This window comes from Poeciliopsis prolifica, unplaced genomic scaffold (assembly GCF_027474105.1).
Source record: "Poeciliopsis prolifica strain line A6 unplaced genomic scaffold, Auburn_PproV2 SCAFFOLD033, whole genome shotgun sequence".
NCBI classification, from domain to species: Eukaryota; Metazoa; Chordata; class Actinopteri; order Cyprinodontiformes; family Poeciliidae; genus Poeciliopsis; species Poeciliopsis prolifica.
This window is the reverse complement of record NW_026562408.1, coordinates 2,688,944-2,716,562: the sequence shown is the minus strand read 5'-3', so window position 1 is coordinate 2,716,562 and position 27,619 is coordinate 2,688,944. Positions and strand designations below refer to the sequence as shown.

Genomic DNA, 27,619 nt, shown 5'->3' with positions numbered 1-27,619 from the left:
ACTTAATCAAGGGTTTGGACAAATGTTGAAAAGTTTCTGAAAAGTAGATTGGTTTGAATGACGCATTCTTTCAGCAAGGTAACAGGAAGATGTGTGTCATGTTCCAGTTGCATTTTGGCAGAAAGCACCCAGAACAGTGCGTTATTTGTGTTGGAGCTCAGAGTTGGAACATGGACTGATTGAGATGGGCTAAAAGCAAACATAATCCAGGGTAATATCAAAGCTCCCTTTCCCCTATTATCAATTCATTATCTAACTGCAAGACAGGGTGACAGGTTGCTGGAAATTGACTATTTATTCAGTTTCAGTCCTAATTTTCACTTTTTACATTTGGGAAAATCCTCTTACCTAATCAAACTAAATAAAAGCTCCAAAGACTCTACAAAAGAATAATTTAAATGTAAACTGTTTTAAGACTTAGGTCTGCTGAAGGCATTTAACTGGTCAGGGAAGACATTGTAGGTGTAGAATGTTTTACAAAAACTTTTAATTTCTTTTAAGAAGAAAGAAAAAGACTCAAACAGTTAAGAGATTCTTAAAAAAAAAAGAATTTATTTGATCATTGTACAAATATAAAAAATTAAAACTTAGTGTGAGAAAAAGGTTGTCGACTTTTTGATTTTGCTCCATTAACGAATAGATGCAAATTTTAATTTATGATAAAATATGGTGCAAGATCTTTGCATGCTTATCACATCTTTAGCTTTTTTTTCATGTTAGTTGATCATATAGGTTCTAGACTTCTAGCAGTAAAGAAGAGTCAGTCAAAATACATTTCTTTTTTCTTCCTTTTGCCTTTAAATTCTTTTACTTGTAGGTTTTAAACCAAAAAGAAAGATTCTTGAGCTGGTTCAGTTCAAATGCCAAACCAAGGATTAAAATTATTGCTAGGAGTTTTGTAATGATATTATTGATCACAAACTGTGAGTTAAAGGTAGCTGTAGTTTATCTAGAAATTAAATCTTCAATTTGCAACTGAGATTTTCACATCATGAAAACCATTATTTCAGGACAGTTTCTCATTTTTTTCATACTTTGCTTTGATTATAACAGCAGCTCTCAGGATTCCTCTCTAAACAGCTGCTTACAGAGGAAATGTTCAGCTGAATTGATGCTCTCTGTGGAATTCCTGCGTCAGCAGGTTCACTTCAAAAGCACCGGGGGAGGGAGGCTCTCACCCCTGTCTGTGCCCATTACTTCCCCGTACTTTTCAACTGAGGTGCATTGGATGTTTCTTTGGTAGCTATATCAACATAGCTGTGAAAACATTTATTTTTCCTTTTTTTTAACCACCTGTAAAACTTTGAGTGATACAATTCAGCCTTGTAAACATTTATGATTTTAATAAATATTCATGTGGACTCTGTTTCAAAGATACTTGTAACTTATGCAATACATCATTCAATGTGTTACACCACAGTATTTCTGGAGTCAGCTTTTTTCATTCTGTAAGACATACCAGAGACAGATTGCATCTGCTGATGGTAAAAAGCTTTCTTTAAATATAGGGTTAATAAGCAATGTTTTCTGAGGTAATCTTACTTTCAAGAGTGGAATACTGTGAAACCTGAGCAATTGTTGCTTGTTGTAATAGGATATCCTCAGCTGGGCTTCTGTTGCTTTTAGTGATTTGCATATTGCTGGGATCAATGAGGACAGATGATTTGAATTGTATAAAAATTTACATGTGCTTTACTTGAGGGGATTATTTGTTTTGAATAGATGTGTGCTGATAAATTGGTGCTGATCTCCATAATTTTGATTAATGGGCAATCAGCCCATGCTTACATTTGAAACCAGTCTTATCCACTGATCTAATTTATGTTTGTCTTCTGTGATGGCAGAAATGATGATATTCAGATATCACCAGAGAGAAAAACCTGAGGGCTCAATAATTCCATCCAAATCTGCAGTGCAGCAGTAATATTCCTTCATCTGGTCTTTGGTCCAAACTGTGGGATTTCTTTTAGGTTTCAAGAACCCATTTGTAGTGCAGGTGATAGTTTTTAAATGAGTCGACTCCAATTTTGACTCGCCATGTTGAAACAAGCCATTGATACTTGCCATCTTTTCAGCTGTCAACCACAAGCTGATATTTTCAGAAATCCTGGCTAACAAACTCCAAACATAGCTGTGATCCTTGTTCTCTCCATGTTGCAGGAGCATCACTCAGGATTAGCTTTTGTTTGGTTAATAAGTCTTTACTAGAACAAAAATTTTTTCTCATTGATCTGCAAATCAAGTACTAAAAAAATCGATTTCCCCAATTCCCTAAGTAAAAGCTCTGATCATTTAAATTTTTTTTTGATGGGCTCATTTTGAGTTTTTCCCTACTTCATTTTCTACTGGATTTAAAAGTACCAACTTGATCAATACATTTTTTGTGCTATGGTCTTTAGAAATAAAAAATGAACCATAATTGGAAGGCATAAGCCACAGAAAAAAACAAAATCGTTATAGGATGGGAAAAAGCTGATCAGTTCATCATTCATTACAACCTTAAAACATGAATAACTTGTGACTCTTACTGTCTTACTTAAAGGCTGTAGAGGATGAAAAAATGCCCCTCACAGAGGATTTATTATATATCCAGCATGTATGTAGATAACTCAAGATTAACTAGTTTTATATTTTCACGACATGTATTTGATGGAAATTCTTGCAACATGCGGTGATGCCACATGTGCCCACTTGTTTCATCAGTGTGCATAGCTGATGAAAATGTGTCATGTTTGTTAGTGAGCAGTGGCAGGGTAGAAACCTGCGCACTGTCTCTTTAACAGACTCCATGGGTGCTTAGCCTTGTGCCTGGGGCATAGTGGGGAGGAGGGAGGGAGTTTGTAGACTGAAAGGTGGATTCTGATTGGCTGTTCAGTGACATCACGCAGACAGAGGGCCTGTGGTGTAAAATAACATCTCCTTTTATGGGAGGAGGTGGACAGTGCCACTCTTTGAGAGAGGTGAGATTTATTTCTCTTTTATTGATCCCCTTTTGCTCTTTTTGAAATATTATTTATTGTCAGACTTGTTACGTTTTCATACTTTTTAAACTAATTTAATTTTTATTTTGTAATATGTATTTCACTCCAGCATATTTTCACCATTTTCTTTAATAACTTAATCACATTCAGTTAAAAACAGACTGATATTTAACATTTAATAACAGTTCATCCATCATTCCTGACATTGCATATTCTTAGTTATCTGAATCTGTCCCCCAAACAGTTAGTCATTTCCACTGTTTCTTTTTATGTACTTTTATTTTAAAGCTTTAACTCCCTTCTAAATTTATGTATTTACAATTAAAATGTCGGGACAATGTGGCTCCAAAGTCAAATTCCTTGTCTGTGTGCACAAACTTTGCCAATAAAGCTGATTCTGATTATTCAGAACAGCCTTCCACATACATTTGCACCCCCGGGCTCTATTCAGCTCTCCAGGTCTCCATTCATGCTTTAACATCAGAACAACAGAACGGAAACAAAAGGAGCCTCAGCCTCTAGACTTTACCTTGCATGTGACTCCCCCGCTGTTTGCAGACTTGGTATCTACCAAGAGCAGGCAGTCCCCTCCCCTCTCTGAGTCAGATTTGTCTCCACTCCAAGGAAATGCACTGTACCTTCGAGTCGAGTAAAGAAACTGGAGTTGCAGTCTTTCAGCTGGACGCTAAAAGATAACATTTACTGGAAAAGGGGCTTCAGAGGAGGCGGTCAGTGCTCAGGTCAAGGTTGAGAGAACTTCTGAATCCCTAGGAGATCCTTTGAACCCTTCTTCTTCCAATGTTTCAGTGGTTGAGGCCATGGCCTCTCAGTCAGGGTAAGACTCACAAGTTCTTGCTTAGTTGCTCTTTTTTTTTTCTTCTTCTTCTTTTTTTTAAATCTCGTGTCAATCGAGAACAAAATCCTCCAATGTTTTATGCCCAACTTGGTTTTCTTTTCTCTGTTTGCTTGAGCTTGCATAATGACTGTGTGACATAGGCCCTGTCCTGTATTCATGGTGATCAGATAACCATCGGCTCTCTCTTTTTCTTGAATATAACACAAGGCCTGGCTGTTATGTTGTGAGTTGCAGAGAGACAGATGAGCTGATTAATTTAGGTACAACGTGACTGGAGTTCTCAACTCTGGAGACTTTGACCTTTTAAGTTCGGCAGACTGTTGATTTCACTACAGTTACACATGGATAATAATAGTATTTAAACTTAACTGCGAGTTAGACAGCAACAAGAGCATTTTAATAAACTTTGCAGCTTAAGATTTAACTAGAAATCCTAACTCTTTTAGTTAGGATTTAGTTTTAGTCTTTAGTGTAGAAGGGCTTGGCCAAATATGCAAGTCAAAGTTGACCTGACTGTAACTTTAAGCAATTATGTGACCTTAGAATTACCATCTGTTTGATATTGATGTTTGACAACAAGCTACACCTTATAAAGATATTTTTGGGGGGAACTTTGTAGAATTGAGGTAAATGGTGTTTAACAAGTGATTTAAGTCACACATTGTACATTTTGGAGGTTTATGACAAAATCGTAAGTTTGTATAGATTAGTTTCATTTATAGGAACCATTTTGACCTTTCACTTACAAGAATTGTTTCTCTCCAGGTCAGTTCAAAATGCCCCCTCGAACCTGTTATGTTAAGTAACAACATCCTCCAATCCTCAAAGTTGTTATGAGAGTTGTGTTTTTTGGGTTATTTTTCAAATGAGGTTTCATTATGGCAAAATTACAGGCTTTTTGTCTGTAGGGCTACAGGTTAATTCACAAATTCATGCTGTTTTGAAGCCACATGTAGCTTCAAAACAGCGACATGTTTTGAAGCTGACCCTAGTGTTGACCGTTTAACCCCTTTAGTCTTGGGATACCTTTTGAAATATTGCTTGTTTCATAGCCAGCCTTGTTAAAGCCACTAACTGGTGCTGTTTTCGCAGCATTTCATACTAACCATATGTTAGTTTGTACCTGGCAGGAAGACATTTTATACTTGCGTTGATGATCAATAACTTTATCAATTATTTTATTATGTGTTTTTTAGGCACATAGTGCCATTTTATAGCACAATCAAGTAACTGGTACTTTTTGTGCATAAAAATGATGTACACATAAAAAAAAAAGACCTGAAACAAAATTTGACTTTGCAATTGTGTCTGTCTCTTTAAGAAACGCAGACTCTTTGAGACTCCTCGTTCAGCGCATAATGGCAACAGAGCTCCTCCATGATACCATTTACAACTGTTCTTAGGAGAAATGAGAAGCGTTTTGTATGATATGCTGAGCAAATACACAGTTTCACCAGGTGTTTGCTAACTCCACTCAAGTCCACCAGTCTGGTGGAGTTGAGTGGAGGAGGGGTAAACTGGGCTGAAGATGGAAGCTTCAAGGCAGACCTTTAGGTAAATTGGTGGCATCTTGTGAGCAAATGGCACTCTGAATGATTGCCATCAAAGATTTTTTTTAAACATGCATTTAAAAAAAATCAAAGCAAAAACTCCAGGTGTATTTTTGACAAGAGAATGATCTTGGAACATAATATAAAGAACTCCAAAAGTTGATTTTATATAATATCCTCTTTTAAAATTTAGCTGATTAGCATAGTAAAGTATATTCATGACAATTTTTTCTATTGTCATGAACAAATACTTGTTTACGATACAAAATAATCTGAAATGCTATCGTTTAGGTACCATGGTATCGTTGCTTTTTCGTAGATTGAAACTGCTTTCTTAACATCCCACCTACCATCAGTTTATTTCCATGTTGAATGGGAATTAAAGTGGTTAATTTTCACATGTCTGTTTGAATTATATATTTTCTGAAAACTTAATATCACACCCTTTAGCTGGTTTTTTGAGTTCTGATCCCCATTTAAGGGGACTTTTATTTGTTCAACACCAGATCAATCCAGAAAGTCTGGACTACATCTTGCTGATAGATCATTTTCATTTAATCCATAAAACCGCGATACACCAAAGGTTTTTTTTTTTTATCATCTGTTGAATTTGCCAGAGGGAACGGACTCCAGTTTTTATGAGTTGAGGCTTAGTCTGTACAAAATGTCCCGAGACAAATGACTCCATCTTGTACCCCAAAAAGTCCGACATGAAGCGGCCAAAACTACAAAGTTTCAAAGTGGTGAAAGGGTGGAATGCTCTGCTTGCTTTGTCCTCAGCGCAAATGCTCGACTAAGCTCGAATCTATCCAAAATGTATGCTTTGCTGCTCATTGTTGCTCAGCCCAAGTTTCATTTAAACTTATTTTTCTCCACTGATGACTTCCCTCTTTTTCCACTATTTTTGTTTTCTGGTTTGGAAAGGGCTCAAAACTAAAACCGACTGCTGCTTCATGCGTTTCTCCACATCTCTACTTCAGCTTGCTAAAACCAGCAACAGTCAGTTGAGCCTTGCGTGTGACGATTTCCTGTAGAGGTCTACCACAGTGCGACAGTCTCTCACCCCTGCTCACAAACATCAACAGATCAGGTCAGTTTGTGGTCTGAATGGACGCAAGCTTTGTTCACAAAAGATCCGGTTGCCAGGGGCCTTTGATTAACATTGTGGTAATGGCGGATCATTCACACATGCAAATCCTTTCCCTGCTAGCATCAACGAGCTTGTTTCCATTTTCAATGCCTATCACTTTGGTACACAAAAGAGACCATAGCTTGGTATCAGCAGTCAAAAAGTATGGAGCATTATTTCTCCAATGCTTTTTCTTAAACCGCAGGCGACATTTATAGCTTGAAAGACCCTCAAATGAAAGCTTGTTCCTGTGAGTTGTGAGGTAAAGGAAACCAAATAACTATCATTAAGCACAGTTTACTCAAATGTGGCTTTAGTAAATCATCTGCACAGTGAGCTGTTGTAGACACTCAATGTCTGAAGGTGGTAATCAGTGGTCGGGCCAGTTGTAGTAAGTTTGTCATCATGAAAACTACTTTGTTACTTTTTTCGTGCTGTCCTAATTCATCGCTGTATGGTAAATCAGATGAAGACCAGAGATGATGCATGATGTACATGTATACTGATTAAAACCAGCTTCGATTTAATAGTTATGATTTTAGTTACTTTACCTTTTATGAATATTTCTCATCCACGAAGGAATCTAATATGAATGTGTATTTGGGAGTGGCTGATGACGTGAAGCACCTTTGTTTTAGAAATGTAGAACCTCTGAACAAGTGGTCTCCTTTAAACTCTGTTCTGATTCAGCATTTCCTACAGGAAGCTCATGATTTCAGATGGATACTTCCCCCAGTCTTGTATTTTAATGCTGGATTATGCATCATGCTTTGTAATTGCACCTGTATGAAGTGTGTTTAGTAATCTAGGAGGAGGCTGGGCGGTTGCTGTACAGTCACACTTCGTCAACAGGCGTAAAGTTATTGTTTTCACTGATGGATTTAGAGGCTGTCTGTTTAAAGTGGCAGGTAACAAGCTGAACTGAAATGAGCTTGTTCCCATTTTTAAAATTCTGTGGCTGCTTTCTGGTAAACATTGAACACATAAGGGAAAATACTCATTGGTCCTATGTCAGATTGGAATTAAGGAATGCTCGTGTTTTGTTTAAAAATATGATTATAATATCAGATGAGATTTTTTTCATATATGTAAATATAAACTGCTTGCACTGTTATGCTGCAAAACTGCCTTGAATGTGGTGCATTATGGTTGTGTGTTCATTGAAACAAAAAACATAAAAGCTACAGTAAAAGGAAACTGTTTAAGGACACTTTGGTGTTTTTTTTAATTGTCATTGTTTTTTTTAAATGTTGCTTGTGTCTAAAAAACTGCAGATATAGTTATTAGATTGCATAGTTCCTGAGCGTTGGAGTGTTCAAATTTTAAGAAAATTTTTTTTATTATGAAACAAGAATTTACCTAACTTTGATTTAACGGCATTCCCAGATACATAATCCAATTTCAGACATGAATGAATGAACATGGTCTAAGTAGTGACCAGCACTTATTCTGGTACAGTATTCTGTTTTAAAACGTCACTGGTGAAGCCAAAATCAGTTTGTTTTGAACAACACACCTTTCTGCCTCTTGATTCTTTGTAGAGCTCTTAATTTATGTTTACTTTGCAAATAGTTTGGTCAAAATTCTCTCTGAGTACCACCAAAGGCAGCTGAAGTATGACGTTTGGTATTTGCACCACGCCTTGAAAACCTGAATTATTTTTTTGGGCTTCTTAATTGGATCAGCATTGATGTTCAAATAGAAAACAAGGAGCAGAGCAGTATTTTTTAAATTGGTTTTAGTAAAAACTGATCTTTCATTGCATTTGTTTGTTTGTTTTTTTGTCAGTTTAGTTCATCATGTCAATAGTTTCAATACTTTTTGTGCCAGGATAGAAAAGACAGTAAGACAAATATTGTGAAAATAATCTTTGCCTATGTTTTTTGAGAAGATTAAACATTGTTCTTACACTATTACATCAGTGCTGTTGGTTGTTGTATGAAATGACATTGACCATCTGCTCATGAGGATTATTTACAGTAGAAGTCGGAAACTGAATTGTGTGACGAGCCTAAGCTTATTAGAGGCTACTTTCTCCGCAGGTCATCTCTGTTATTGTCTCAGTGTTTTCTTTTGATGTTATATATGATGGCAGTTTGAAAATGTAATGTTTTATAAAATGTTGTGGGGGGAAAAAACAACAAGGGAGCTTTCTGCATACTTCTGTTTCCTGTGCGACCTAAAGTTGTTCATTTAAGATCATGTGAGCTGGCGTAGCATGTTCTTATGTTGACTCGATGCTCTGTTTTGTGTTGACAGCAACATGAACCGTGAGGACCGGAATGTGCTCCGAATGAAAGAAAGAGAAAGGAGAAATCAAGAAATCCAACAGGGAGGAGGAGGAGAGGCCTTTCCAGCAAATTCCCCCCTCTTCCCTGAACCCTACAAAGTGGTAAATTTTTGGGGTTTTTTTTTTCCTTTTTTTTTTCTCACAGCTGGTATGTATTTGATCAGTTAACAGGTATTTGCAATATAGGCAGGAAATGAAAACTTAATTATCAAGAGCTTTCACAGCAAGTTGCTATTGTTGCGTCATCTGCTCAATGCAACAACCCCCCCACCCACTCCACCCCCCACAAGATACGTTGTTGTGTTCCAACATGTCTGAAAAGTCTCATAGTGATGCTTCACCTTGTTTTAATCCAGATAATCTCAGAGATTAAAATGTGTTATCATAATGATTTGTTTCAAAGAATATTAAGTGATTAATGTAGCCAACTTTCAAATCAGAAAACGGTCTGCTGACAACTCAAGTCTGTCAGCTGTTAAAAGTAAACAAAGCAGTTCACTACGTTGGTGTTGCACTTCCTCCCATGTCTTCCGCATTGTACCTGCATGCGCAAATGTAGGCCAGCCAGCTCCTCTCAGCCAGTTTAATTGTAAAGAGGATTTTAAGTTCTCTGAACCAGTTCCAATCTTTGCCACTAACCAGATTTGAGCAGATGTAAGTGGCTCCTCTCTCTTAGCTGGAGCTAGCCATCAAACAAGCAGGAAGGAATGTGTTCTGACAGGTTGTTCTGATGGGAAAGCCACCAGAGGTGAGTGAGTGTCAGGGTGTATGTGTGTGTGTTTTGGACCACAACAAAGCGAAAGATGAAAGCTGACATTAAAGACGGAAGACTCCTTGACCTTTATCAATAAAGTACATTTTTTACTGTACAGATTTTCTCAAGTTTTCTTAGAAAGTTGCTTTTAAGTTGACTTTAATGGTAAAGTTGTGCAGACTAAGAATGACAAAAGAAACTCTTAAAGATTCAATTTTTTTGTACTTTGCGTATCTTGTCAACTGCTTGTGCGACCCTTATATAAGCTTTAGTTTGACTTTCTGACTGTCATGCTTCGCTAAGTGGAAGTTTACAGCGTTATGCTTTCAAGGCCGTGTGCACACACAGCTGCAGCTGCGGCCTCCCGGATCTAGACCAGTGCAGCAGGAACCTTTTTATGGGGCAGAGTTTATATGCTTGCTCATTCGCGCAGAGTGAAGAGTATTTAACTTTCTATAAACGCTGTTGTATGTAGCACATTTTATTCTAATTTAAAACAGACGACCTATAAGCAACACCACTCAAATCAGTCTCTTTACCAAATTGTGCCTCAATTTGATGAGACCTGAAGAGGACAAAAGGCATGTTGAGTTTTCTTTCTGTTTACACTGATTCTACTCTAAAAAAAAGCCCAATACAGGTAAGCACAATTTGACATTAGGTGAAAAAAAATTGTAGAATTTACTTTACCTTTGTATGATGCCTGATATCTGGGACTAAACAATGAATTTTGTGGGGTCAATGTAAAACAGAGTTCATTTTAAGTTTATTTTTTTCTTGCAGTTTGAAAAATCTCCACTTTGTTTCAGTAAGTTTTGACTCTGCGATGACCCCTGCACGTTATGATTTGTTACAAAAGTGCAATACAATCAGTTTTGCACAATGGACTCATTGTTTAATATGCTCACACAATATTTAGATTGCTGCACAGCCCTAGTACTCTGCAAACACAGTGAGAAGTGGTGCAATCAAACATTTTTACAAACTAAGACAATAATGAAGCTGTAATGTTTGCAGTTTTAAACTATAATCCTTTGTGTGAACTTTTCTCAAATTTACCCAACATTTCACTGATTGGTCATAGTTTAATTTGACTTTTTTCGTTGCTGTAAGCAACATCGACTGAAACCAAAAAACTAGAAGCCAAAGAGGTGCTACTACTCTTCCTCCAGCTGTGCTAATGAGACCCAGGCCGCATGCTAGCAGGAGGTACAGGAGTGCACGTTATGACCAAGCCGCTAACATTTCCTGCTGCAGATAACGGCTTGTGTTTCCTCACCCTTGGTGTGAATCTGTCAAACAAAACAGAGGTGTGGGACTGCATGTGAAACTGGAGACTTTGCACAGTCTGCAAACAAATCAACTGGAACCCGTGGCCCTCAGAGTGATTGATTAACCTCTGTGCCGACGCTGACCCTTATCTTAGTTCAGAAGGACTGTTCAGAGCTCAGAATAAACAAACAGGATTGGTGAGACTAGTTATGTCCTGGAAATGTTTGTATAATCTGTCACTAGTAGTATAACTCTTGATTTCTTTTGTTCAATGAAGGTGTGAAATTTTGTGATTCTTTAGGGTAAATTTAGAGACTCATCCAGGATCATTTTGTAGCTGATTTCATGGTTTAAAAGCTGTGATCTGCTCGTAACAATCTTACCAGATTCTAATTTATCTTAAAGATAAATAATTGCACATTTAAAATCAGCTTCGAAAATATTTTTTTCTCGTGCCTTTGGTGTTGAAGCAGAGGTGACGTCACAAGGGTTTTATGGTGACTTTAAAATAATGACAAAAGTATTGAACAGGTGTTTTAAAGTAATTTATTAATTATTTATATTGTTAGCATTAGTCACTGTAAATATTTGAATTTATACCAAATTCTGAGGATTTTTAAAAAAGGCTGTTAGAATTTTCAAGTCTGATATATTCAACAAAAATGAAAAAGCTCCATAGTTAAAGTTGAATGTGCTTCATGCAGTAACTACCAGAGTGGTGTTGTAAACACACCATGCTTAGAAATGGTGAAAAACAGATTAGATTTTTACATTTCAGACCTGACAGTTAATGGTCAGGGCTGATCAGGCTTAAAACCTTTTGATTATGTTTCAACGTATGACCTCAGTAGCAAAAACTACACAAATAATCTTTTTATTTTCCTTTTCTCTTTTATTATTACCTCGGTTTCCTGTTTTTACTTATTTCTGATATCTGCATCACTCATTCATTGCTCATTATTAATCATCACTCCATCATCTGCTTCTTTTCTCAGGCCAGCAAGGCAGATTTACTGTCCAACCGTATCCAGAGCATGTTGGGCAATTACGACGAGATGAAAGAGCCGATTGGTGACACTCTTCCAAAGCTTCCTGGTAAACCTTCAAACAGCTCGTCTTCCTCCGAGGAGAAGTCCGGCCCGCCGTTGTTTGGCGGAGACCAGCGAGGTGTGGGTAGTGGAGGTGGTAGCCAGAGCAGTAAGTGGACTCCTGTAGGCGCACCACCAGGTGGATCTTCCTCTCAATCACAGAAGCGTTCCGGACTCTCAGGTGGACACAGCAGCCAGAGGAACAGCAGCAGTAATAGCGGCGGCAGCAGTAGCCAAAGAGGGGAAGTGCGGGAAAAGAAATCTAGTAAGCACAGCGGAGGCTCGGAGCATTCGAAGTCTCACACTTCAAGTCCGGCGAAGGGTTCGTTGAGTTCTTCCAGCAGTCACTCACGGAGCTCCTTGTCTGCTGAACAGCATCACCCCAAGTACCGCAACAAGTCACCCAGAGACAGAGAGGCTAACTGGGATTCCCCCTCACGGGTTCACACGTCTTTCCCCAGCGGGCAGCACTCAAGTCAAACCTTCCCCCCGTCGCTCGTCTCCAAGCCCAGCTCCATGCTGCAAAAGCCCACGGCTTACGTGCGGCCTATGGACGGCCAGGAAACGGCCGAACCCAAGAGCTCACAGGCCGAAAGCTACGGCGGCCAGTCACACAGCAGCACCATGGGAGAAGTGAAGACCATGGGCAAAGCTTCGCTTACAAAACTCAAGATCCCGTCCCAGCCTGTCGAGGTAAGACTTCATCTATAAAAATGATCAAGCTAGAAAAGGATTTCTTCATGACGATAAAGAGAATAAACGGAACATATTTCTGCTTTCTCAACACCATTCTAACTTGTAGTGATGCATAAAAACAAAATGTCTGAAGGATGACTCATGGTGCTCTATGTGGAAGCCTCCTCACCTGCTCTTTTGAAATCATGCTTATGAAAACATCAGCAAATCATTAAATTAATGATTTTTTTTTTCAACAGGGATCCAGTGATGCCAACTGTGTCGATGAAATCCTAAAGGTATGTAAGAACTGGTCTTTTTCTTTTAAATAGTTCATCAATCATCAAAGTACAGAGGGAAACAATATCGACTGAAATAATTCAGCGATACCCTGGTCCTAATCTCAGTTTTTTGATTCCTTGTTTTTTTATGCCTCAATATGTGTGTGTTTGTGTGTGTATGTGTGTATTTTCTGATTTTTTTTTTTTCTTTCAGGAAATGACTCAGTCATGGCCTCCTCCACTTACAGCCATCCACACTCCCTGTAAAACAGAACCCTCCAAGTTTCCATTCCCCACCAAGGTCAGCATTGTGCCAGCAGTTTAACTCATTAAGTGATTCTCTGATTGTTCCATAAGGGCAGTCAGGCCTTTTTTGTTTTTATGAGGAGGAAACAACCAAACCTTATTTTGTAAAATGATGATGATAATTACTATTTAAAATTGTGGATTTCAATATGCCAATCAAACAAATTTCAAGGCGAAAGAAAAAGAAAAACATTTTTATGTTGTTTTATCTTGTTTACCTTAGGATACACACTCTTTTCCAAGTGGACATAGTAAGTTTTGCAATTCAAATATATGTTTGCACTTTTTGTTTTGTTCTTTTTGTTTATATTGACAATTAATTGTGTACATACTATGTATTTCTGTAAAGTTTCTTTTTAATTTCTTTTGTCTTAGAGCGTGGTAGTTCATCAAAGAGCTCCAGCAGCCATCAGCCTAAAGATAGCACGTAAGTGTGTGGCTTGTCAGAAGTGCATGTTTTTGTTTTTTTTTCTTCATTGATTTACATTAAAATTTAAATAAGTACATTCGTAATCTTGGACTTAATAAAAACTAGACAAAGCTCAAGCCCTGGAGCAGCAGTTGTAGCACTTAAAGCTTTCATCGTTTTGAAATTTTATTTGCTCAGCATGCTGAAGGAAGATCTGATAGTAAGTAGCAGCGAGGACAGCGATGGGGAACAAGAACCCAAGAATGCCTCAAGGAACACATCAGCAAGGTGAGGTTGGCAGCATGAAGAAGTCAGTGTTGTTTACGTCCACCAGGTTGTGACTCAAATGGCGTTGTACATTTTTATTAAAAGCGGATTATTGCAGTATGCATATTTTGAGATACTACCTTTTCTAAAATTGGTCTATTTTCTTTTTTATAAATGTCTACTTAGAGCCAGCATCAGATCTGGTTAGCAGTATGAATCCAGCTTTTAAACATATTCCACTTTTTGGCACTACAAAGCTTGTCTTTTTTCTTTTTAATGAAGCTAGTCAGAAAATATCACAACCAAACCTTTCACTAGTATTAAATTGCTTTTGTTTGAAACACAAAGATAAGATGTAGAGCCATTTACTTAGTACTTTAATGTTGACATAAATCTCAGCAATAATCTTATACAGGGAATCGACAGCTGCTACGTTTAGCATTATAATGCTAACTTACTTAGCATTGTAAAAAAAAAAAAATACAATACTAAATTTAACAAAGATCAAGATGGTGCATGTTAAAAAATATTTAAAATTTTGTTTTAAATCTTTAAAAAAAACATAAGTGTAACCTAAAGCCACATGTGAATGTAAATGTTGTTTGTCCTCATGGAGAGTGAGAGAATTACATTTACCTGTTGCTGTTTGTAAGATAAAAGCACTTCCTGTTTTTGTCCATCAACAGCAATAACAGTGAAGCTGCCGAGCCATCCAGGGACGACTCGAGCAGCCACAGCGGCTCCGAGAGCAGCTCGGGTTCCGACAGCGAGAGTGAGAGCAGCACGACGGACAGCGAGGCCAACGAGCGCCCACGGACCGTCTCTCCTGAAGTAATCACTCACTCAACATCATACTAAACTGTGGGGCCGCAAAAAAATATTTAGACTAGTTAGGTATGTCTCAGTAAGTTACAAGAGTAACAAAATGAAAGCCATGTATAGATTTACACATAGCCAAATATTTGAAGTTTTGTTTTTCTTTTACTTGGGTAATTATGGCTAATAAAAAACATATTTTCACCATTTTACAGAAATTATGGAAACTGGATTTTACTTAAAATAGGATGGAACAATAGTTCAATAACAATATATATCGTGGTAGATATATGACCAATATCAATAGATAATATATCTCATAGAATATTCAATATGCCAAGTATTCATAGAACTGTTATCCAGAAACACACAGCATTCTGGGAGATTTACGCAAAAGAAAGACTTTGCTGTGAAACCTCTTACTGCCAGCTGAGTAAGGCTGATGGCATCAACTAACTTATTCACTCTTATTCACCTCTAAAAGGTTGATACCTAGCAACACCCTGTTGAGTAACATGCACAGTAGCAGTTTTAGGATTTTGCCTCAAAATTGTTTAAAAATAAAAACAACAGCATGGAGAGAAAATGGTGAATAAAATAGGGAAGTTCACACCATTAGTTGACAATATTTTATGTAAAAAAAAAAAAAACTGATTGAACAAGTGTATCAATAATATTTTAAGTTCGTGAGAGGCATGAATAGAATGTGGAATAGTGTTTGGTCTTTCTTGTGTCCAGAGTAATTATGAACATTGTATTTTACTTTCTGAGTACCTCTATTAATTCTGCGTTCTCCTGTTTCCGCTTCAGCCAGAACAGCCTGTGACCAACAAGTGGCAGCTGGACAACTGGTTCAAGAATGTTCCACCCAAGTGTAAAAAAGAAGGCCGTGACTACAGCTCCAAAGACTCAGCCCCACCACCACCGAGCAGGGACAAGGGTACAGAGGGTGGCCGGGGGCGACAGAAGTCCCCCGCCCAAAGTGAAGGGGGAACAAATCCCAGAATACGAGTCGGTAAAAAACAGCCTAAGAAGTCTGAGAAGCCCCCAGTGGTGGAGGAACCTAAGGGAGGTCTGAAAGTGGAGACTGAGCCGGCTCCAGAGATTCCTCCTCTCCGGCCCATTGCTGCCACAAAAGGCTCACGCAAACCAAGCATCAAAAAAGAACCCAAGTCTTCTCCACGGCCATCGGCAGCTTCTGTCACCACAACCACAGACAAGCGGAAGGCCAAAGCGCCCACCAAATCTCGTGAAATTCTTTCTACAGACTCTTCTTCGTCTGATTCCGAGGGAAATGACAGCATTCCGTCCTCGTCGCAGACTCCCAAGTATACGGAGAGCATCCGGACCCCCGTGTGCGTTTTCTCTCCCGTGTTGTCTCCGCTCAGTGACCCAGAGGAGCGCTACCCCACAAGACAACCTCAGCAGCAAGTTTTACTCGTCAAGATTGGTTAGTCAAAACTGCTGTAACGCCTTACAGTAACATGGAAAAAATTTCCTCTGTGTGGCGTGATGTATGTTTCTTTTAACCGAGGCTTTCCTTTTATTTTGGGCGAAATAAACCCATTCCCTTCCCTTTCCTTCCTATTTCCCATAGATCTCAGCTTGCTGTCCAGGATCCCAGGGCGGCCATACAAGGACCTTACAGAGATTAAAGTGGAGAGGGAAGATTCTCAAGATCGAGAAAGCACTAAGCAGAGCAAGTCCAAGAGAAAACACAAGGTATGGTTTTTTATTGCGAAGGTTTTTGATGTCTTCACACTGGAAATAAATATATGTAAAGATATTTTTATTATCTTAAAATGTTTAAAAAGAGAAGATGGAAGCGTTTTAAAAAAATATCCTACCCCTTCTCTCTTTGATAATCACAATCATCAGTTGTCTTTCACTGAATTCCATTTCATATTTTATCTGAGCTTAAATGTTTTTGTTTCTGTTGTTTCATCATAGTTTATTTGTACATAAATGGACCACAAATATATCTTCACATTTGTAATTAAATGCACATACTAATATGTAAGACTATTTACAAACACATACAGATCCATGTCAATAAGCTAGAATATCATCAGAAAGTTAATTTTAGTTATTTTTTTCATTTAAGTTCATTTTTTACATTTACTACACAGAGTGATGTCAAATATTTAATTTTGTTACTTACAACTACTAACTCAAATTTCATTTTGTCATTACATTAGAATATTACATACAGGCAATAAAAGAGAGTCCAGTATCCAACCGTATATATTTAGAAAGTTAAGTAGAAGGAAAAAGTGTGTTAGAAAAGGAGGTAAAACAAGAATGAAGGTGATCCAACCAAACTGAACAAGGCAGATAATTTAAAGATCTACACTAAACAATTTGGGCTTTCTAAGTTTTTATTTAATATTCCAAATTTCTGGAAAATTGTCAGCTTGAGCTCCACAATGTATTACGGTCAATAGCAACTGAGTACACAGCATTAAAGCACTCCAAGTTAGCTAATAAATTCCAGTTCAAGTATTTTTTATAATATCATTCAATGCAAGAGAAATAATTTCTGGATTTTATGGCCATTTGGATAGGCCACAAATCGAATTTTTACCAAAACATGTGTCTCCTAAGGTTTTGAATGTGGATTAGAGGGGGAAAAAGAAGCAGAAAAATGTCCACAGGGCTTTAAAAATGCCACAAAAATAAAAGAATTTCAAATAAAATAGAGATTTATCTTTCACTATTGCAAAACGCGGGAATACGTAATGCATAGTACAAGTTTATAGGTTGTTAAATAAAAAAAAGACACAACCCATTTATAAAGCAAAGTTTTCTTGAGATTTTTTGATGTTTTTTTTTTTTTTTTCAGACCGATGAGGAAGGCACGAAGCCAGAGAGTAAGCGATTCAAGCCAGATGATAAAACTCAGTCTCCTCATAAAACCAGCAGTAAAGAGTGAGTATTCTGTCTCTTTGTCCTTATAATGATTCACTCCACTCTGGCCCACTTGGTGCAGCAGCACTACCTCATTTTGTAAGGAAAAGCAAATGTATCCACAAGCTTTTTCACGTCTCTTACAATTCAGAAAATAAACCCATTAACATTAAGCGTAAACCAGAAATTTGCGTTATTTGCTTGTTGATTACATCTTGGTCATGAAGTACCTGAATTGTTAACATGTCATCTACTCCTAGTTTCACTCTAAGAACTTTATAGCTGCAAAATACATCTGTTATTACAGCTTTATCAGAGAAATGCTTTGTATTCCACCAGGTCAAAAAGACCTTTGGAGAAGAAAGAGGAGCCGGTACCCTCTCCCTCCATATCGGGTCCTCAGCGGACACCCAAGTCGGACCATCCAAGTCGAAAGGGGACAGTAAACCAATCATCTACGTTGCTATCGAGTGGCAACATGAGTAAAAAAGCGGGTAGCCATGGGAGCAAGGGTAGCTCCACGTCCAAACACAAAAAAGGAGACGACAAGGGACGCAGCACGCGCGAAGGCAAAGTTGATGTGAGGGAGTTTTTTGTTTTCATAGTTTTCATGTGTCCAAATGTACAGAATCACAATGTTTTTTGTCCATTACTCTGTTTTCATAATGTAACAAAACAATTGTCTTGTTTTTCTGCAGGAGAAAATATCTACTAACCAGCTGGCTGTGCCTCCTCTTTCCACGGATGGCTCTCGGTCTCAGAGATCCAAGATGATGTTTGAGGACAGGTAGGAGGATCTGTTTCCTCTGTGGGACAGAGAGATCACTGTGGGTCTTTTGTATTGCCTTAGTGGGAAGCTGGTGGAGTTCAGGGAGGTTGATTATCGATCTACCTGGATGACTGAAAAAAATCTGGATAAATCCATTATGAAAGATCGGCTGATAGAACTCTGTGTTATTTTTAGCTTGTTTATTTAAGAGATGTAACTTTACAGGAAATTATTATGTTTTTAGTCAATGATACACATTAGTAAATTTGCTTATAATTTTGCTTCAGGGTTCATTCAGCTGATCACTACTTGCAAGAGGCTAAGACACTCAAGCACAATGCAGATGCACTGGTAAGAACAATGTTTACTGCTAGAACCTGTGGTGTTTTTATGCAAGTTGCTGTGTAGTTGAGAGGACTTTTGAAACCAGCCTGAAACAACGTATTATCACTCTTGACAGAGTATTTGACCAGTTTCTTATGGTGACAGGAAAATTATTCTGTTTGACTTTGTCAGTTTTGGAATGTAGTTTTTTTTTCCCACCTTTTAATTTGGGGGGACAAAAACAAAACAAAACCAAAAAAACATTTGTTTAGTTTCATGTTTAGCACTGTGACATTAAATGGCTATGGTAAACTTCATAAAGTACATGAATTATCTAAAACTAATCTGCAACATTAATTATACTCTAAACAGTTAACAATTTCATTTACACAAGAAGAGGAGAGAGAAATCAATATGGTAGATTAGTGTTTGATCTACCGATCAAGCATAACACGAACCAATAAAAAAACCTGTCTCTCTTGATGCTGATGAACTAAAATGAGAGAAAAGGTAAACAAAACTTAATCTAAAGACTGCTTTTAAATGTAACTTAACCTAAAAAAAATAAGTTTATTATGAACCTAGAAGTTATCAAAACACAGTTTCAACTCAGTAATAGTGTTTTTTAAATTCATTAAACAGTACAATAAAAATTGTAAACATGTCATTTGGGAAAGCCAGTGTATTTCTAATGTTCAGTTTTAGCAACTGAACTAATAGTTCATCTTACCGAAAGTTCAAATTAATATTATTTCCACAAAATTAGTCCTATGCAAGATGTTAATTCTCAATCCTTATTGCAGTTTCTATATTTGTTATATTTGATTTGCAAGGGACTGTTTGGATCCTCTATTTGGTTAGATATTACATCTTGTCATTCACTCACATTCTGCTCCCCAACAAAAAGTTTAATAGCTGAATAGATTGTAATGTTATCTGCTTTATGCAGGTCTACTTTAAAATGTGATTTAGTTTTATTGTTTTTTTGATTGTTTTTTTTCAAATTCATGAGTCATAATCTCCCTGTTACAGAATCAACATCTTTTAGCTGCATACTCTCACATACAGATTTACAAGCTTAAAAATGTTTCAGTTTTCTAAAGTCATTATTTGTACTCTGTTGCTGGAGTCAAAGGGCCACACAAAAACTTCCACTGCAAAATCAACAAGCGTATGCTGTTAGTATGAAATTCAATAAAATGTCAACATTTAGTTCTGTATATAGAGACACAATAAAAGTATTTGCCCCACAATTTATTAGTGTTTTGATTACACTCTTTTACAGACAAACCGTTTTGAAAAGGCAGTGTACTACCTGGATGCCGTGGTCTCGTTCATCGAATGCGGTAACGCTCTGGAGAAGAGCGCGCAAGAAGCCAAGTCACCCTTCCCGATGTATGCTGAAACAGTGGAACTCATCAGGTTAGCAAACCACAATAAACACACAAAACCATTGAGGAATTACTAAACACAGCTTGCATGTTTGTATGAAACTTTTAGTGGCTCTAAGATTTAGTGAAGATTGTCAAGTTCTGCTGCTGCTCCTGAATATGTTTTTATGTTTTATGTAAATCTCTTGCAGTCCTTTTTTACTAAAATGTCTGTGTTATTAACCTACAACTCCATCCTGCCTGTACACTCAGATACACTATGAAGTTAAAAAGCTACATGGCCCCAGATGCCACTTCAGCAGACAAGAGGCTAGCTGTCCTTTGGTAAGTGCATTTACTGACACCACATGATGATGCTTCATTTCAAGTGGGTGGAGTGTCCTGAACCCTCAAAACTACTTAGACATGGCTGTTAGTTTATGTAAATGTGTTTGTAAATAAACAGTCACTCTATTTTTGAGTTCTAAAAGTCTTTGTCCACATTTTTCTCTGCAGTCTCAAATGCCAGTCTCTTCTCTATCTGCGATTGTTCAAGCTGAGGAAAGACAGTGCTCTAAAATACTCCAAAACTCTCACAGAACATTTGAAGGTAATCCAGCTTCTATAAGCTCCAATCCAGTTTTCTTTGGAAAGCTTTCTAATGTCATTAAATATGCCATGCATGATGTTTTCATCTGTAAATATGCATTTTCTTTGCACATAATGTTCTTTCACTTTATTTTCTTCTGACAGAATTCCCTGAGTAACACCCAGGCTCCCTCTCCTGGAATGGGAAAGTAAGTCACCTGAATCTGTTTGTTTGGAAATGTAATCTTGCTGTGTAGGAGAAATATTTCTTGAAGATTTTGTACAGACGTGTCTGATAGATTTTCAGAAAAAACGTGATCCCCTTTAGCTTTGCATTTAAATATTTACTTTTCATACCTTGTCATTTCTTATAGAAGTTAACTTTATTATTGTATGTTAATTTAAATATTCTGCTACATGCATGTCATATGTAATGCAATGCAAAAACCAAGTTTTGTGAGTCAGTGCATGTATATCCCAAAAAACAGCCATTAAACTTTTTTTTTTTCTGTTTCTGTCTGCAGTAAGGCAGCAGGAATGCCCTCTCCTGTGTCACCCAAACTCTCACCAGGCACAGCAGGAAGCTACTCATCAGTCAGCAGCAACAGCAGTGCTAGCTCATCTGTGACCATACCTCAGCGTATCCACCAGATGGCTGCCAGCTACGTCCAGGTCACCTCTAACTTCCTGTACGCCACAGAGATCTGGGACCAGGCGGAGCAGGTTTCCAAGGAACAGAAAGGTAAAAGGGCAGGTTTTATAGTTTGTTATTCCAAACTTATCTGTTGTAAGAATATACGGCTCCAGATGTCATGACTCTTGCATTCACATTTTAATTATTTAAAAAGTGAAATAAAATCAGTACTGAAGAATATATGCAGACAGAAATGTTTTCCAAATGAAAACCTGAACAGTCTGATGTGTGTATTTATTCAATCTTATTTTTATTCTTACCAAATTATTTCTCAAAAGTTTCCTAATTAGGAGATAGTCCTTCTGTGTCTGATTTGATCCCAGTATAGATGTTCTGTAAAGACCATCTCCTCCATGGTACATGGTGATGGCAGCGACATGCTGTGGGGATTCATTTCTTCATCAGGGAAGAAATGGAAGAAAACCTGTTCGAGACTGGAAAACATTTGAGATATATCATATGGATTTTGAGTCATTGATGTGACTTTTAATGACACCATCTTCTGGCTTTTACTTGACGCTTAGCTGTTACCTGCTGTTTACCTTTTGTTTGTTTTCTTTTGCTTTCCCAGAATTTTTCGCTGAGCTGGACAAAGTGATGGGTCCTCTGATCTTCAACACCAGCAGCATGACAGAACTGGTGCGTTACACTCGGCAGGGTCTCCACTGGCTGCGACTGGACGCTAATCTTAGCCACTAGCGAGGACTTGATCACTGCAAGCTGCTTCCTCAAACAAACACACACAACACACACACACACTCACACCTCAGCCTTTCATACTTAGCGCGTGCTCAAGACACAAGACGGATACATACTCTGTAAACACAGCCCACCTCTGGTCCTCCATGTATTCTTATGCTGTTAACCTCTGAGACATATCTCCAACACTGTGTCCATTTTTCTGCACCAGCTTGCCAAAACAACACTGAGCAATTTAGAAAATCTCACACCTTCAGCAGCACCACATCAAATATCCCAAGAACGTCTGGCCTCGCTTCACATTTTGACGCTTTTATTAAAATTTTCAAGATCTTTTTTTTATCTCTTCTGCTAAAAGTGCTGTGGGAATTATTTCTTATGAGTACACTAAACCTGTGATTTTTTTCTTTGGCTTTTTAGGCTACTTTGGCTTTTAACTTTATTTTTAAACTTTATTTCACCAAAGTACCTCCCAGAAACACCAAAGGTGCTTTAAAATGAAGGTTTCTCTTTATCATTTTTGTGCCTTGTAAATGAGCTACAGGAAAAGTCACAAATACAATCTGATTTCTTTTTTAATATGTTTTTCCTCACTTGATGGCATTTCAATCATCTTTTAGTAGCAAATTAGGGCTGGCAGTTATACTTTAAAAAAAACAAAAACAATTTTAAGTCTTTTTAAGAGGATTACAGAGATGGTCAGTTTCAGCTCTCTGGAGGAAAGTGTAGGGAGGATTCTGACCAAATTTAAAAATACCAGAATGGGCTTCAGGTGATGCGGACTCATTCTAAGATCATTTTTTAAATGGTGTAATTATATTTGTCAGAGACAGTCAATAATTTAGATTCTTGTAAAACTGGAGAAAGTTAGCTTAATAATTTAAACTTATTCTATCAACAGCTCCTGAGAGACACTTTTATCGCTACATTGTTTTAGAAATTTCCTCAAGCAAGGGCCACTCCCACATGGTGTTATTCGCTTGTTTTTGATCCCTTTGTTAACAGTGTATTTTTCTAAGGAACTGCAGGGATTGTCAAAAGTATTGCAGATTGTGTCCACACATACAATGCAAATGCAGTTATTTATTCTGTAGTTTTTAAAACAAACCAAGGTTTTTCTGATTCGTCAGGGCTAAGACAAATTAAAAGTAAAGATGAGATTTTTTTTTCTTGTAAGAGGGACAAATCTTATCATTGAAGAGATTAGCAGTGTTGTATTTATGTGAGAAAGATTTTGTATATCTCAGAAAAGAAATATAACGACCTCTATAGATTCTATTTATATGCCAAGCAGATCATTTGTCTTTTTGCTAGAGCAAAATGCAAGACTCATTGGGGGGAAGTATATGAACATGTGTTTGTACTGTTGTTGTTGTTATTAAGCAATGACATTTTTAAAATTGAAATTACCGTATACTTTTCTTACAAGGAAATTGGAGACGCATTGAGTAACTACAGCTGGTTGTTCTCCAGATATGTTGAATTACTGATGCTAATAAAGCTTATAGTTAAAGATGCACCAACTAGGCTTCCTATTTTCTTTTAAATCAGACCCACACGTGATGATTTTGACCAATTTGGATATATTTTTCCTTTCTAAAAGAACATAACACGGAAAACGGGAAATGCGTTCTCCAGGTTCTTTGATGAATCCATGAATCATTTGTTTTGATCATTCATCTGTTAATCTCAAAAAGTTGAAATTCACTTGGTTGACACTTTTATATACTGAAAATAGATTACATTTAGTGAACTAGGGGGAAAAAACATAATTTTCTCTATTTGAGCTGCAGATCAAGGTTAAAATTGTCTGATTTGATCTCTGACTGATTGGTGCATCTATAGTTATAATGCTTATGGACTTTTAGATGCCATTGTCACTACTTGGAGAAACTTTTATTTTTGATTCTTCAGACAACATGCTGGAAATCCCAAGCTTGGGTCAAATAGTACTGTGCTAAAATTATTGGTTGATTTTTCTTGATAAAATGAGAAAGTGCCACAAAGTTTAGAAGATTTATTTAGCTTCTTTTTTTATTTTTATTTTTTTTTGTATCTAAATACTGCTTACGGTTTGGCCCAGCTTGGACCATTTTTCTTGTTGCTTGTATATTTTAGAGTTTTCCACTGGCTCCCTGGACTTCTGTTGCTAGAGGGAATACTGTTATTTTCTCTTATACTTCAAGAGGAAAAAGTCAGAGGAGGTATTATTTTTAATCTATGCAGGATTTTTACAAAAAAAAAACAAAAAAAATTTTTTAAAGGGATATAAATCATTTTTATGCTTCAGATTTTTCTTCCTTTTTTCCACCTCAGTGAGAAACCTGTTCAACTCAAGCGGCCAATGCCTTTAGCTTTTGCAATTTTCTGTAATGTTGTATAATATTTGTGTATATAATAATTATTTGTTTTTTATAACCAAACACAAAAGCTGGAGTCGTCCTTTCTTCAGTGGGTTTCGCTGACCCAATCACTGTCTTCATACACTGGTACACTTTGTAAGTTAAGATCTGCGCCTTGTGCTCCTTACACTATCTCGTAATGAAATTTAAAAACAGAAAATAGCATTAGAATAATCTTTAGCAGTTTTGCTACTCACGCTTATTTATTTTTTTGCCCATTTGTTTTCTTTTGTTTCACCTTTTTAACAAATATTTTATGAAATAGCAAGATGTAAATGTTTCTGAGCTGTTGAGATTTTTTGTAAGTAGTAATTGATCTAACTTGAACGAATCCAGGGTAAGATGAAGTTATTGCTTTTATTATTTTTTTTTTCTTCTTTTTGGACATTCGTTAGGAAGATGTTAACACTTGCATGTTTCTATTTAAATACAGTTGTATAAATTGTAAATATAACATGTCTTTAAGGGTAACTTTTTACTCCAGGTTGGCATTTTTTTATTAAATTGAAAAGGAAAAAAATGCTGTAAATATATTGTGAGACTTTATGCACATTTGTTTTTCCTCTCTTCCCCCAAGTTGTTACAGATGAAATCCCAGTGTGTTAACACTGTAAATCAAATTGATTTCTCCATTTTTCTTCGAACGTGCTTGTATACTTTGTCTTCTTCTCACTGTCATAGTATCACGGTCACCACATAATTGGTAACGTCTCTTAAATCCAAATGCGGATATTTTTTGTCTTCTCTGTATTTGATATTGAGCTGTGTATTTCATTAAGTGTATATTGTTGAGCTCACGTGTCGGATGGATGACATGTACAGTCTGTTGTCTGCTTCCTCCTGAGAAAGAGAGACATGAATTTACCGTGTCCAACATGTCTTTTGAAACTGAGGGATTTCGCCTCACCTCAGAGCAGTTGTAGCAGTTTCTACAGTATGTTGTAGAAGAACTTTTCTAAAAAAGAAAAAAGAAAAAAACAAGAAGCCGTCTCTGTAAGGAGACCAGTAGCTTACACAATGTACAATAATCTGAATTTGGCTACTTTTAAGAGAACTGATAGAGATACTATATATGATGGATGCAATATGTTTTAAAGGTACCTGTTGAGTTTGATCTTCAAACTTAGGTTATGTAATTTAAAAGCATTCTTGTGAAGTGAGTATTAATTGTGACTAATGGGAGTCTGTCCTAAATATTCTTTGTATTTTGCCGTATTGAGAATAAAATATATATATATATGGATATGTGTAAGCAAATCTTGATTGCTTTATGTGCAAATGACAAAATGCTATGAATTAATTCAAATCAACGGAATTCTGTATCCAAAGGTGCTTTGGTACACCTTCAGTACTCACTCAAAAGACAAATCCTCTCAGAGCTGGAGAAACTTTTTTCCCTTTCACTTTCACCATGTAAAGACTTGTATATCCTGAATTATAATTCAGGATATACAAGTCTTTACCGCTGTCGATTTCTGATTCAGAAGCTGAAACTTTAGGAACCACTCACCTGAACACTTCTAATCACCAAGAACAACGAAAGATAAAGATTTTTCTGTCTGCACAGAATACAAATCCTGAGCAGCATTTCAGTAGTCAGCTGAGCAATGTTAAATTTAAATGGTGGAAATCAATAAAGACGGAGAAGAAATTGAAAAGTTTGACCTGTTTTGATAGATGTTGATGCAGTATCTGCATAAAAATATCAACAAAAGAATAGAAAAGTTGTACAAGGCATCTTTTCCTTTTCTCATTTAAGTCTTTTTAATCATTGGGTTGAAGTTTAGCTTTAAAAAATTACAAAGGAAATAAATGCTCTCATTGGAATAGATTTTTTTTTCTTTGTTATAAAACTCCAACATAAAATCATGATTTGTGTTTCATACAACTGAAAAATTTAACTTCATAAGTTGTCCTTTTTCCTCATAATAGTTTTTGCCACTTTTAAGTAAAATGTATTTATTAGGAGTATTGTGAAAAAATAAGTTTAAGGGGCATAACTTGCTGTTGTTTTTAAATGTAGAGTTTTGTAAGGGCTTTGCTCTTAAAGGTTTTGTTGCTGACTGAATATAATTGTTTCAGTCTGGGATATCTGAAAACTGAAAATCAAATAAGTCCACAAATGACGGTGGCCGTGTGCAATAAATGATATTCTAACACACAAGAAGAGTGGCAAGGGCTCCAGGACCGTCACAGAGGCCACACATTGTCTGGAAAGGAGTATTGTTTGACTGTGGACTAACTTTCATTTTCTGCTTACCCAGTATGTGCTCTATAAATTCCGTTTGGGACCTTTTCTCAACAAACAAATATTTAACATAAAACATGCAGTTGTACCGTCAGTTAATGCAGTTTTATAACTTTGTGCCTAGTTTTACACTATAAAATTCCTAATGGGAGGTAAATAATGCACAACATTCAAACCTAGATATTAGTTGAACTTTGGTTTACAACAGGAGTTGAAAATGCCTGATTCAAATTCTGTTTCTGGCCCTAAAAGACCTTGCCAGGTTTATAAAGTAGGTCTTAGACTTGAAATGAGTGCAAATGAATCTAAAGATTTTTAGCTATTGTATCATAGTCAAATCTAATGTGGTTTAAATGTCCATGTTAAATATTTAACAAACTGTTCTTTTGCAAACGTAAAATTGTTCAGTTCCTGACTTTGAAAACAATCCAAATATGTCAGCCTTTTTGATTTGTCTATTTCTAAATAAAAATTTGTGCTCAGTTAATCTTCCTGTGCATATAACCACAAAACTATTCAATGTAGTTTATATAGCTTTGCATTGCAGAGCTTCTTATGAATGATTAGCCTATCTCAGTCCACAGAATGCTGACCTCAAAACTCTTACTATAAACTCTAATTGTTTATAAATTTGACTTTTTTCTCAGTTCGTTTTCTGCTTGGATTTTATTTTATTTATTTAATCTTGGAATATGCACATCTTCTTTTAAGAGCCATGCACCATTGGTTACAGTTTTATGCTTTAGTCATGCTCATCTCACCTTTCTCAATAACCATTGCACTCGTTTATGTTGCCATTTTGATTTCCAATCTTAAACCAATGCCTTGGTTTCCAGCACTTCTGATTGCATAAGTACTGAAAAAAGACCTCTTCTTTTGATATGCAAGGCATTTTTATGACAACTTAAGAGTTGTCATAAAAAGGCACTTTATGTGCCTGGAAA

General features: G+C 36.8%; 1 protein-coding gene across 3 annotated transcripts in view; it reads left to right on the top strand.

Moving 5' to 3' along the window:
• aff4 (AF4/FMR2 family, member 4) overlaps positions 1–25,670 on the top strand; it is a 30,955-nt gene extending 5,285 nt beyond the window's left edge. Inside the window, exons 1-22 of one of the 3 annotated variants that reach the window (XM_055051664.1) lie at positions 3,592–3,816; positions 6,312–6,477; positions 8,776–8,908; positions 11,828–12,613; positions 12,856–12,894; positions 13,091–13,177; positions 13,406–13,433; positions 13,558–13,609; positions 13,790–13,879; positions 14,545–14,689; positions 15,485–16,124; positions 16,272–16,396; positions 17,517–17,602; positions 17,921–18,161; positions 18,280–18,368; positions 18,638–18,701; positions 19,960–20,096; positions 20,318–20,389; positions 20,561–20,654; positions 20,798–20,841; positions 21,157–21,374; positions 21,898–25,670. In XM_055051664.1, coding sequence (XP_054907639.1) covers positions 8,780–8,908; positions 11,828–12,613; positions 12,856–12,894; positions 13,091–13,177; positions 13,406–13,433; positions 13,558–13,609; positions 13,790–13,879; positions 14,545–14,689; positions 15,485–16,124; positions 16,272–16,396; positions 17,517–17,602; positions 17,921–18,161; positions 18,280–18,368; positions 18,638–18,701; positions 19,960–20,096; positions 20,318–20,389; positions 20,561–20,654; positions 20,798–20,841; positions 21,157–21,374; positions 21,898–22,025 — 3,294 coding nt within the window. In that variant the 5' untranslated portion in view covers positions 3,592–3,816; positions 6,312–6,477; positions 8,776–8,779 and the 3' untranslated portion in view covers positions 22,026–25,670. Of the gene's footprint in view, positions 1–3,591; positions 3,817–6,311; positions 6,478–8,775; positions 8,909–11,827; positions 12,614–12,855; positions 12,895–13,090; positions 13,178–13,405; positions 13,434–13,557; positions 13,610–13,789; positions 13,880–14,544; positions 14,690–15,484; positions 16,125–16,271; positions 16,397–17,516; positions 17,603–17,920; positions 18,162–18,279; positions 18,369–18,637; positions 18,702–19,959; positions 20,097–20,317; positions 20,390–20,560; positions 20,655–20,797; positions 20,842–21,156; positions 21,375–21,897 lie in introns of those variants that run through there. The other 2 variants (XM_055051662.1, XM_055051663.1) reach the window with 2 other exon arrangements.
• Positions 25,671–27,619: the final 1,949 nt, after the last annotated feature.